Below are 13,165 nucleotides of genomic sequence, written 5' to 3' on the forward strand. Positions count from 1 at the left end.
AAAGAGAGTGCAACTAGTTATTATATCATACAGTATGATTTAATAAGTCATGTACACAGTTCTAGACACTTTGGTTAACCATGATTAAGTTAGTTAATTGGTGTAGTTGGTTGAAAAGTCTAGAAGATAAATTTTGTCTTCTCTTCCACTCCATGGACGAAAGTGTGATGGAGGCGTGGGAGGTTGTTTGGCAACCTCCCACCTTTGTCTCCAATTCCCCTAAAGTAAGGTTATTACTTTACATTGTAATATGAGATTGCTTTTGACCTTTATGGGAGTATAAAAGGAAGTGTCTTACATGAGTTTGCAGCTAGTTGTTCAAGTCTTGCATATTTTCTCCAAAAGAACCAAGAAGTCGTAACTTCTTTTCTCCCTCATCCTCTCTCTCTCTCTCTCTCTCTCTCTCTCTTGAAGTTAGTTTGGTGGCTTAAAACTTCCTTGAGTTGTCTCCTTTAGTGCTTATTTGAGTTAAGTACTTAAAGACTCAAGACACTCAAGAATACAAGAAGGAACTAGCATTCCAAGTGTCTTATCTTGATGGTGGATACTTGTAGATAAAATCATACACTTTGATTTTTCTATCTTCATCAACACCCAAAAACCAAATGGGTTCAAAGGCTCCAAAGTTTGTCATTTTAAAACACTATTTGGTTGTTTTTAATATCATTCTAACCTCTATAAATGGATCCTAGATGGTTTGATTTTGTTATAAACTTGAAAATAAACTTTCTATTTTTAAAAACTTCCGTTGCGGTTTTTGTGAAAAACTAACTTATATTTTGTATCAAAACCCATCAATTTCGAGAATGATTATGTTGGAGTATGTAGACCGGACACTGAAGATGATCAAAAATGTGTTGATGCCTGTAAAATATATTACACAAATCATGAAATGTCGGGAAAATGTGTTGAAGCAAATGGCTGTCGTTGCATTGAATGTATTTAATAATTTACAGTTTTAATAATAAAACAATATTATTTCAAAAGGGAAAACAACTTATAATTATGACGTTAAATATTTTATGATCTCATACAGTTTCACATAATTGTGTCATTTTCTATAAAAATTGAAGCATTTCACTCTCTTTATTAATTTATCTATGAACTCAATATTGTCTATCAGTTTGAGTTCTCTGTCTATTATCATGTCATTTCGATATTTTTTAAGCTGATAGAATGATAAAGATGTTAGAGAAAAATAAAGCATTGGCATAGAATTTAAATATCGTGTAAATGGTAAAATATACACTGCTTTTAAATTAAAACAAGAAGCAAAATCCACCATTTGACCGAACCGCGCTAACAAAAAAAAAGCTATAATTTATCATCATTTTATGTAAAATGTGTTGTAACATTAATAGTAAATGACAACTTTCTATATTAATTGGTTAAAATATATGTTATATGAATAGATAATATTATAAACTTGAGTGATATTACCCACACTTTGAAGGGGACCAAACTTGTCGACATACGAATGTTTAGAGGCCAAACCTACAAACCTGCCAATATATAAAAGTTAAAAGGGTGAAAAATGTTGGTGTTCAAATTTGAGGGGATGAAATTAATATTTTACAAAGTAAAGGGGTGGACGTGTCATTCTACAAAGTGGGGGTGAAAATGCCAACATACAAAAGTATAGGAGCCAAATCTACCAATATGATAATTTTTTGTGGTTTAAATCTGAAATAAGAAATTGTTTCTGGTTTATATCCGAAATAAGAAATTTTTGTGGTCAAAGTCTTTCTGGTTAAAGGGGACCAAACTTGTCAACATACAAAAATCTAGAGACCAAACCTACAAACCTGCCAATATATAAATGTTAAAGGGGTGGAAAATGTTGGTGTTCAACTTTAAGGGGATGAAATTAATATTTTACAAAGTAAATGGCTGGAATGTGTCATTCTACAAAGTAGGGGTGAAAAATGATAACATACAAAAGTATAGGAACCAAATCTACACCATATGATAATTTTTTGTGGTTTAAATATGAAATAAGAAATTGTTTCTAGTTTAAATATTAAATAAGAAGTCTGAAACCACAAAACTATACTATTCATAAGTCAATTGGTTTTAATATATATATATATATATATATATATATATATATATATTCTTTATACCTTAATATACATATTTGGTCAAAGGCTGAATTTTAAGAGGTACACCCCTTAAAACATCATATACAACAACTTTATGCATTGAAACCTTATTTGGTCAACACAATTTGAAGTAGTACAAAACATGAACCATGAAGTACAATTACTTAATACATAGGTACCCTTAGCCTCATTTGTGATCGAGTCTTATATTGAATCCTGATATCTAGGCGCATATATGTGGGTTATGGCCAACCTTACCTTATATTTGGGGTATTTATACGGATCTTCTCCATCATATAGTATCTCTCTCACACTCTTTCATCGCCTTCCTGCATCTAAGGAAACCCCTAATTGCCACCTTCAACCACCTACCCCCTTAAACGACCTGCTTCACTCTACTCCTTCTCTGTAACCCTAAACCAGAGACGTAGACACCACTCACCACCGCCAGTATCTAACTCGGCCAATACCTACCTATTGATGTTGTTGTCGTTACCCCAAGCGACATCTTTACCTAATCCTTCAAGATCCAATGACACAAGTTCTTTAGTTTGATTAAGATTTTTTTTCAATTTTTCATACAACCGAAGGTAAAGTTCTTGCTTGAAAATATAAAAAACTAATTTTGAACTTTCTTGGCATATTAAATCTTTGATTTCATGGAAATATTATCAATTTCCACCAGGTTCAATGGAATATATGAACACTCGATGTCTCCTTCTACCTCTTTATCTCTCAATTTAGGGGTTTAATATGGCTTTCTTCTCCAAACAGGGGATTCATCATTTGGTACCATTGTTCCAAATGGTCATGGACTCCTGGAGCACAAATGAAGACGATGGAAGGTAATATCGTTAATGTTTTTGTGACATATGTTGAAGGACAAGGATGACAAAACTATTCATCTATGAAGGTACAGATCCATTCAATTCTATTTTTTGGAAGCTAGGATTTTGGTTTATTTTAATATGTTGCAAAAGCTTTTGTGTTCTGTTCTTTGGTATACAGATCTGTTCACCTTCATTAGCTTGCTCACCTTCATTAGCTGATTATGGTATGTATCTTAAATCCAGTTACCCGACATCTCCACTCATTAACATATCGAAGTTGTTTTATTATTTTAATTAATTGATTAAATCTTTTCATCTTTTTTTAGCCTGCAGTGGTCATCAAGTTGTGATCCCCTACCTTTTGGATAACCAATTCAACAAACCGATAATGGTTAGTTTTTTTCCTTTATTGATTTCAAGTTTATTTTTTATTTATGGTGTTTGTCCATATTAATATAACCAGATGTTTTTCAATATTTCTTCAAAAAAAAAATTTAGTATTTTTTTTTTATTTTCCGGGTTTCAGATTGATATGCTAATGAAAGCATGTGAGGGTGTTTTTTGTGAATTAGATGACTAGAAAGTGGGTTCTGCTCAGGGAAGCAAGCATTGCACATGTAAGCAAGCACTAGGACCTGACTATTTTCGCCCTTAGAAGATAGGTTTCACTAAAGCCGATGATCGAAAAAAACAATGTAGGTAATTTTTTAACTAAGAATCCAGTTGGTTTAGTTGTTTATAACTAAAACTAATTTAAAAGACCAAAACAAGATCGAAAACAATCATCAAATTTATAAAAAAAATATACTTAAAAGTGTTACAAGAATCATGAACGATTAGCTTTTGGTGTGTACTTAAAAACTCTTGATAAATTGGCCGTACAACTATCTAAGTTATCATAAAACCTTTCTTCTAAGAGAAAAACTCAATTTCAAAAAGTTAGGATATGTATCTATTTTCACGTTTTACAAACTCGAGTATAATGAATTTCATAGAAGTTTTGAAAGCCGGTATAATTTGTTGAACAAACATCTATATAATCGAAGGCGATATTTTTATAAATCGATAAAGAAAGGAATATGTCGCAATTTTTCAAAGCTTGATATGTAATTAGAGTCCTCTAATACATATTTATAGTGAAAAACGTAAGTGATTTTTCTTTTTCCAATATGGGAGAAGCTTGAAAAAACAATATCAGTGATTGTTCCATGCTTACCATCTGGCGCAAAATCAAATTATTTAATTTGATAATTTTAAACAAGTTTTACTTTTTATTCAGCTGAACATCATATACCTGCAAGTAAGTTGTTTTTTGCCTGTGGGTTCAAGTTATTTCCATAAAAATAACAGTTTATTGTTTTTATTTGTTTTCCTGACTTTATTACTCTTGTAGTTTAGCATAATGCATCGAGTTATGTGCCTGACATTCAATTTGGTTTGTTGAATATGGTGTCATACACACACACCATATTTAATTTGTATCTATGTTGCAGTTTCGAGCTCTTATTCTTATGCCATTTCAAGCAATAAATCTGCACGTTGGAAGCAAAACTTTTTTGATGTCATACTTATTGTTGGTTTTTTTTCTATTTTTTAATCCCGACTATGAAAATTATCTGTTGATCTTGCCGGGAAAACATGGTGTAAAATTGATTTCCGAAATATGTAAAAGTAATATTTATCTTGAGCTTGGTACTAAAATAAGTACATTTACTGCAAAGTTTATGCAAGTCGATGTATGAGTGTGCACGATGTGTTTGACACTCAATTGTCAATTGCTTTGTTGAAAGTTTGTTATATGTTTATATGTTAAAGTAGTTACTCAAACTTGGTTAACTAACTCCCCCAAATTTGCGTAAGTTAAAATACCATGCTATTTTTTGCAAATAAAAATCAACATCTTTTATTTATGTATATGTTCATGTATACATATCCGGAAAACGCCAAACGACGAATAGTTTATGCAAAACGACCAATACCAATGTGCACTAAACAATAACGTACTAGTAGCCGTCCACCACATTAATGGCATGTTTCTTTATAAAGTTAGTCATTTTACCCAAAAAACGACGAATAGTTTATGCAAAACGACCAATACCAATGTGCGCTAAACAATAACGTACTAATAGCCGTCCACCATATTAATGGCATGTTTCTTTATAAAGTTAGTCATTTTACCCAAAAAAACAACATATATTTATTTTTAACCCAAAGTAACAATACACTTTTATATATTAGTCAAAACAACCGAACTTTTATATTTAACACAAAACACCAACTTTGCCGTATTTTTAATCATAATACAAAACGTCTTTTATTTTTTAAACCAAATCAGTTTGCCAAAACAAAACTAATCGTCGGTCGAAAATATTCGACGAAAGAAACAATTTATCGCACAAAAGTACTAATCGCCTCTAGAAATTAATTTATGAAAAAACTACGCGCACCCGTCGTTTGGCGCGGGTAAACTGTTAGTGTGTGTGTGTATATATATAATAATAATAATAATAATAATAATTTTTAAAAGTAAAAAAAAAAAGCCTTGAAACTCAACAAGCTATATCTTCACCCTGATAGTCCTGATTGATATTATTTTCTGCTTAATATGTACTAGGTGTAAAACCCGTATATAACACGGGTTGATTAAAAAAAATATTAAATATGAAAGGGTAAATAATAAGTATTTTTTAAAATAAAATTTCAAAATAAGAAATGAAGAAAACGTATTAATTGCAAGTTTACTATCACATTTATTACATTTAATACTTTAAATATATAAATATAAGTATTATGTGGCATTTTAAATGTAAAATTTGAAAAAACCCAGAAATTTACACATAAATATTATTTATTTTTAAAAATATCACAAAATGACAAGTATCAAAACTCATGAGAGATCGGAATGTGGCAAAATGAATCTTCATTTATTATAGTAGATTTACACTCTAACTTTGTTGTATATCATATTTGAGCCCTCTAAATAATAATGCTCAAAGCTCTTGAAGAGTTGAAGAAAAATATCGGTATACAAATCATATATAAGTCCGACTCCAAGATCTTTGGAAGCTAAAATCTTATGAAACCATGAAAAACAAAATGAGAAAATGTAACATAGTTCAAAAATAAATATGTGATATGGTTTTCAAATGAATCTTATTGCTAATACTTACCAATGACAAGGAGTTGATGGTACCGATAAGAATTGAGGGTAGCCAAATTGCAAGAACTGGATCTTCTTCGTCTAAATATGAATGTGGACTTGTTTTCAAGTGCATCCCACTAAATGACAACAAAGTAAAGAAGAAACAATTGGAAAAAAGAAGCATATATAATGGGGATATAGGAAGTGAAAAAGGATATTGAGCAATTTTGATGTCTGAATATCGTGTTCACCTTCTCTTATAGGCCGGTTAACATCTCATCGGCATCAATAGTAGATGACGCATCTTCTGAGGGCTTGATTTGAGACTAGTTACAAAAGTATAAGAACTACCTAGACCAGTTTCGGTTCCAAATTTACAGGAATCGTCGGTTCCAGTTCCTGCTCCAACCAAATTAAGGGGTACCCATCTATGCTCAACCCTTCTATTTAAAGTATTATCTACTACATTATTGTAACATGTAGCATCTATAATCAAAGTCGGTCCAAAAATATAATGGGTCCATGATAAAAGAAAAAATTAGCCTCCGAAAGTCATAAATATAATAAAAATTAAATTGAAAATAAACACATTGGTATAAAATTCACTATTAATATTAAAAAACACAAATATGGTCATTACATTATAAAAGCAACTAATTTATATATATATATATATATATATATATATATATATATATATATATATATATATATATATTTCTCCTAACAATTTTAGATATTTTTATTTTTTTATATCTCTGTATATATGTATCATATACTCTACGAATTTTAGACCGATTAAAAACATGGACCCCGGATGACCACCCGGATTGCTTGCCGTCTCAGCTAGTCTATAATACATTGTCATAAAATATAAACTCACTACCTCAACAATCCTCCACCTTTTATTAAATGTACTCTTAAACAAGTGACTCCCTACCATATCAAATATGGGCTGATTCTACTTGCAACTTTTAATCCATCCACTTAAATTCATATATATTTCTAAATTTACCCTTATTTAATTAACCATTTTAATAGGGGCTGATTCTTACTTACCATTTTAAATTTTTAATTAACCATTTAGAAAACTTTTAAACTATCTTATTTTTCTTACATTTGCGGCTCTATTTAAATGACGTAAACTAACTTTTTTTTTCTTTCTTTTTTGTCATTCTTCACATCACAAACTCATTTTATATTTAATTTTTCTAGTACCTAATTCCTTTTATGAAGGAAAGATCCACCCTATTTTAAGAAAAAAAAAATTCTAAATCATTTTTTTAAGTATATTAATTAGATAAAATTATTAAACATCCAATCACTTAACAAAATAAATACAACTTCAAATTAATACATATCAATTCACAAATAAAATATTGTCCAACAAAAATATTCAAAGTAATATATATAAAATATTCAAATTACTAGTATAACTGATCACATATCAGTGATCTCTTACTGTCGGAGAAGGGGTTGAAGATGAATGATTGAAGAAGAAAATTTGATACGCATTAGTTTGGATATTTTTATTGGACAATATTATATTTGTGATTTTATACGATAGTTTGAAGTTGTAATATTTTGTGGAGTGATTGATTATGTAATAGTTTTATCTAATTAATATATTTAAAATCCCTTTTAAAATCTAGATATGATGGTATAAAAATGAGCAAAAAAGCAAAAGATCTTTTAGTTCATAAAAAAAATTAAATACAAAATAATATTTGTATAAATAATGACAAAGATGAAAAACACCAATATAGTTGCATAAATTATAATAATTTTTTATACTTCAAAAAACGGTGAATATATTTATAACAATTGTACTTGCAAAGTTTATACAACTTATCATATTACTATACTTTTAAGATTATTACAAATAGATCCATGATATTGTTTTAAAAATAGTAGTCGAGTCATGGTCACAGAAGTCTATTTTAAGGTGGCAAAAGACTCGGTCGGAGTGAACCTCACCCCCACAAACTCTACCAAGTATTTCATTTCTAAATTTTTCCTCAACATCCGAACAACCAAAAACATACTCAGCCTTTTGGCAAATACTTTGAAAAAGAATCAAAACATTCATCCCGATCTTCTTATCATTTAATTGCAACATTTTGAATTTGGCTTCTGAAACACTCTAAAAGAAGTTACGAGACCTCGTAATCAAGATTTTCTTCTAGTTCCTTTTTCCCGGTTCTCCTCAAGATTTGTACCGAAAAAAAAACAATGCCCGCATGAGGAACTTGGCAAAAACAACGTTTTGTGTTGACGTTGATGGGGTCTAAAACAAGCTTCATCACAAAATTTGCTTTTTATTGTATATGTTCGTTACTCTTAATCCAAGCCACGGACAACAACAACAACCGTAATTCCTTGGATGAATTTTTTCAAGATCGCGCTAAGAGATCAATACCAATGCATCCTCATGTAGGTACATTATATAAAGTACCCCTACCCTCAAATTTTACAGGAATGGAAGTTTCGGTTGTTCACCTACAAAGCTCGAGTGTTTGGGCTCAAGGAGCTAATTTGGGTTATTTCCATGTTCCTTCGAGGATTATCCCAGAGCCAAATGTTACTTGGTTAGATATAGTCTTTTCAAATCTAGGAAATTGGTCGTCTTATTACTACAACATGCCAAATTACACTTTTGTCACCCCGATCCTTGGTTTTAGTGCCTATGGTGTAACATACACACGAGGTCAAAATGGTCATTTCACAACTACAACAACCAAACTAAAACTTGCTCTTGTTAGGCGCCCTATTATGGTTCGATTCCCTTCTCTATGGCTTCCTAAAGGGCAATGTGTCAAGTTTTACTCAAATGGGAGTACGACAATAACAAACATGTCCTTGTCCCACACTTGTGACGTGTGGGACCAAGGATACTTTGCAATTGTCGTGCGGGCCCCACCATCACATCATATATGGAGATGGTGGGTGTGTGGATTTGGAATTGGAAGCATTGGATTAATATTGTGTGGATATGTTTTATTTAAAGTAATTAGATTTTTCGAAAAGAAAAAAATTCAAATGATGGAGTTACAGTCTGAGAAAACTGAGGTTTTGCATACAACATATGTCGGACATAGTAGAATGCCTTCGGCTTTTGGGATAAGGACTCAACCCGTTCTTGAGAACGATTATTGCCCTTGAGCTTCTGTAAGTTTGTATTAGATCCGTTAAAAAGCAGATAGACGCTAACATATATTATGTAAATCTATTTTTCACATGATACATTATTGTTTTTGAACGACCTATATATTTGATGCCATATTTACATGTCTGCTTTCAAATTTTTGAGCAGGAACTTTCAACTCTATGGATGTCATATAAATTCGCTTACTTTACTTCTTTATTGATCCAGTTTATTTATTCTATAATGATTTTCCAAATGAACAAAAAAAACTATTCCCATAAGTTAACAACCAATCTTAAAAGACGGATATGTGATGTCATCACAACCACAAATGATCACATCAATAACAATCTTGCTTGGAGCCTCCGTAATATGGACTCCATCCCAACTCACATAGTTTTCGGCTTTCAGATTTTGTCCATCTACAAACTTGGAGTTCCAACAAAACATTTGAGGATTATAACTATATGAACCATCCCCCATTTCAACAACAAGCTATTGTACAATACTTAAAACCTTCATCCAGGAACATGTTCATTTTTAATACACAAGTACAAATTTTAATGAAATATAATATTATGAAAAAGAGTTATATACCATGAAAAGTGGGATTTTAGAAAAGCTCTAGCAAAGCTTCGTTTGAGTTAACATAAATAACATTGGAATGAAGGAGTTCTTGCCCCGTTTGGCTTAGCGCGTCTTGGAGCACATTGTTGTATTCAAATTTTGCATCATTGTACAAAATCATACACCCGATTTCTTCAATATCTTTATAACCATGAGGAAGTTACACCAAGAATGCGGGGTAACATCCTATGGGTGCCAAATTTTGTACAGAAAACGTACAACCTCCTAACCCATGCAATTCCTACATAAAAATCATCATACAAGTATCTGTAACAAAATTTATTATTAATCTTTTTTTTATGAAAACTATGGTTGCAAAGAAGTACTTGCCTTAATTGTGCCAATAATTTCATAAATTACTTGAGGAAGTTCTTGTTTAACCCCTTCGATACCACTTTTAGCTAAATCAGATGTAAAATAATTTTAAAGAATGTAAAATGTATAAAATGATTTTCCAAAAATATCAAGTGGAGGAAGATTTAATGAGCCTGAAAATTACACCATGTGACCATAATTTGTTTTGGAACTGATTTCTTATTTATAATCATTTTATCTACCTTAGGAGTAAAGTTTATCGACTTAGGAATTGAAATGTTTCATTTGATTGAGTTGAATGGGTAATGCAAAAGAACCGAGTCTGAAGACAAACAATGATGTTTGTGGTAGGAGTACCATTGATGCAAGTGTTGTGAATCCGATCTGATTGAATTCAAGTATGGGCTCACAGATGGAATCCCTATCCTCTCCGCTCCAACCAAAATAATTTCTATCGGCCATTGCTTGCAAATTGACAATGTAAATTCACTAATTGGTGACAAAACTACATAAATTGTTCACAAATTGGTAATGAAAATAAGTGTATTTTAAAAAAATATATTTGACAACTTTGTCCATTTTCTTGTAACCAAATTTTTTGACTTTTAGAATTCCGACTAAGACTTAAGAAGTGAAAGATGCAGCAGCAACATACTCTGCTTCGGCTATGGAAATCGAAACACATGTTTGTTTCTTCGATTGCCAGCTTACAAGCTTCCCGTCCAAAAGTTGACATCCACCGGTTGTGCTTTTTCTTCCAAGTTGACACCCACCAAGGCCTGCATCAGAAAATGCTTGTACGAAAAATCCAGTCTTCGAAGGGTATCATAATCCCAATGAAGTAGTTCCTTTGAGATATCGAAATATATTTTTCACCACTGTAAGATGGGGTTTTCTGGGATTCGACTGATACCTGACACAATTACAAACAACAAACATGATATCAGGTCTACTTGCAGTTAAGTACAACAGAGAACCTATCATGCTTTTATACAAAGTGAGATCCACAACAGGCTTATCCAACGAAAGATTTAAGCGTGTGCCAACTGCCATCGGTACTTTCACTCTCGAACTATTCGTCATGCCAAATTTCTCAAGTAATTTATGAGTGTACTTCTCTTGATTTATGAAAATACATTCCCTGCTTTGACGAATATTCAATCCCAGAAAATTATATATATTACCCATCATGCTCATTACGAACTGGATTTTCATCATATTCTCAAATTCCCTAGACAACGAAGGGTCAGTTGAGCCAAAAATAATATCATCTACATAAATTTAAACTAGCATCAGATGATTCCCTGCTTTCTTACGATATAGAGTAGGATCAAATGAACCTTGTTTAAATTTGGAAAGTTTCAAGAAATTGGTAAGAGTTGCATACCAGGCTCGAGGTGCTTGGTTTAAGCCATATGCTGCCTTATCAAGAATATAACAATGATCAGGAAATTTGTCATTTAAAAAACCTGGTGGTTGTTCAACATAAACAGTTTCTTCCAATACCCCATTGAGAAAAGCGCACTTGACATCCATTTGGTACACATCAAAATTTTTATGTGCTGCATAAGCAAGGAAAATTCGAACAGCCTCGAGTCTTGCGACAGGGGAAAAGGTTTCCTCATAGTCAATACCTTCTTGTTGCGAATATCCTTTTACAACCAGTCTTGCTTTGTTTCGTACAACATTGCCTTCTTTATCAGTTTTAATTTTGAAAATCCGTTTTAAACCAATGACCAAAACATCATCAGGTTTTGGGACTAGTCTCCAAACCTGATTTCGTTCAAATTCAGCAAGTTCAGATTGCATTGCAACAATCCAATCAGGATCTTCCAATGCAACCTTAACTGTTTTCGGTTCCATTTTAAAAATAAACACATTGAGTCTCTTTCATACATCGTTCTGGGGTATCCCCTCTTTCTGGGAAATCTGGAAGACAGGGACTTAGATGGCATGTTAGGCTTTATTGAAGCATATATAGGAACATACAGAATTCTCGGTGAACATTCAGTATCTTGTTCTTAGCTCGAATTTGTGTACGCATCATAACTCCAACATAAGGATCACCAAGAACCTGTTCCTTTGGGTAGCTTCGAGTCCATCTATCCATCGGTGGATATGCAGGATCGAAATCCAAAGGTGCATATTCGAATATCTCATCTATTTTAGAACCTTCACCTGCATTCGACATATTATCAGAATGTAACACCTGTTCCAGGTATTATTTAATTTTCTAAGTTTTACGGTTTTGGTGCTGGGACTCGACGAGTTGGGAGCTCCGACTCGTCGAGTAGAGAACATTTCGAGGACGCGGGATCTAAACCATACTCGACGAGTTGGAAGGCTAACTCGATGAGTAGGTACTGTAAAGGAAAAACCCTAATTTTAGGGTTTGCACCCTATATAATCTCCTTAAGAACCTTGAGGCTGACCTTACATCAGCCTCCAAACCCTAAGAACGTCTGTGCTAAACCTTAATCCCCATTCTCTTTCATTTTGTGAGCTAAAGTGACTTGTGGAGCTTAAGAAGAAGAAGATAGTGAGAAGAAGGAGAAGATCCAGCAAACCAAGCCATCACTCTTGAGCTTGACCATCTTGTGGACTGTTGTAAGTCTTCAAGATTCGATTTTTATCTTAGAATATGGCTAGATCTTGAGTTTACTCTTCATTTCCTATCATTCTTGTTGATTGCATGCATGGGGTTCATAAAGTTTGCAACTTTATGGATCTCCAGGACAAAATGGTCTCAAGGTGGGCTAGATCTAGCTTTTGGTCAAGCAAGGATGCCATGCAAGGGTTTTTAGAGAATATTTCCCCTTTTTGGCCATTTTGACTTAAAGACATGCATTGAACATGCATGTCTATAAAGCCTCCATCTTTGGAACGTTTTGAGGACTAGAAACTCTTTTGGAAAGGAGGGATTCCAGATCCCTAGAGTCTTGGACCACATGGCAAAGCTTTTACGCTTTCCAACCTTTGATAAGGGCCTTAGAGCATTCTGAGT

General features: G+C 32.5%; 1 protein-coding gene and 1 pseudogene across 1 annotated transcript; one reads left to right on the forward strand and one right to left on the reverse strand.

The window, feature by feature from the left end:
* The first annotated feature begins 8,552 nt into the window (after nucleotides 1–8,552).
* On the forward strand, nucleotides 8,553–9,236 carry LOC145124648 (uncharacterized). The gene has a single exon (XM_079060065.1). It carries the CDS (start codon nucleotides 8,553–8,555, stop codon nucleotides 9,234–9,236), a length of 684 nt encoding a protein of 227 aa, XP_078916191.1.
* A 265-nt stretch (nucleotides 9,237–9,501) lies between these two features.
* Nucleotides 9,502–12,352, reverse strand: LOC145124649 (GDSL esterase/lipase At4g01130-like; annotated as a pseudogene).
* Between the last annotated feature and the right edge of the window lie 813 nt (nucleotides 12,353–13,165).

This window comes from Lactuca virosa, chromosome 7 (genome assembly GCF_052849685.1).
Source record: "Lactuca virosa cultivar CGN04683 chromosome 7, Lactuca_virosa_CGN04683_v6, whole genome shotgun sequence".
In the NCBI taxonomy this organism is placed as follows: Eukaryota; Viridiplantae; Streptophyta; class Magnoliopsida; order Asterales; family Asteraceae; genus Lactuca; species Lactuca virosa.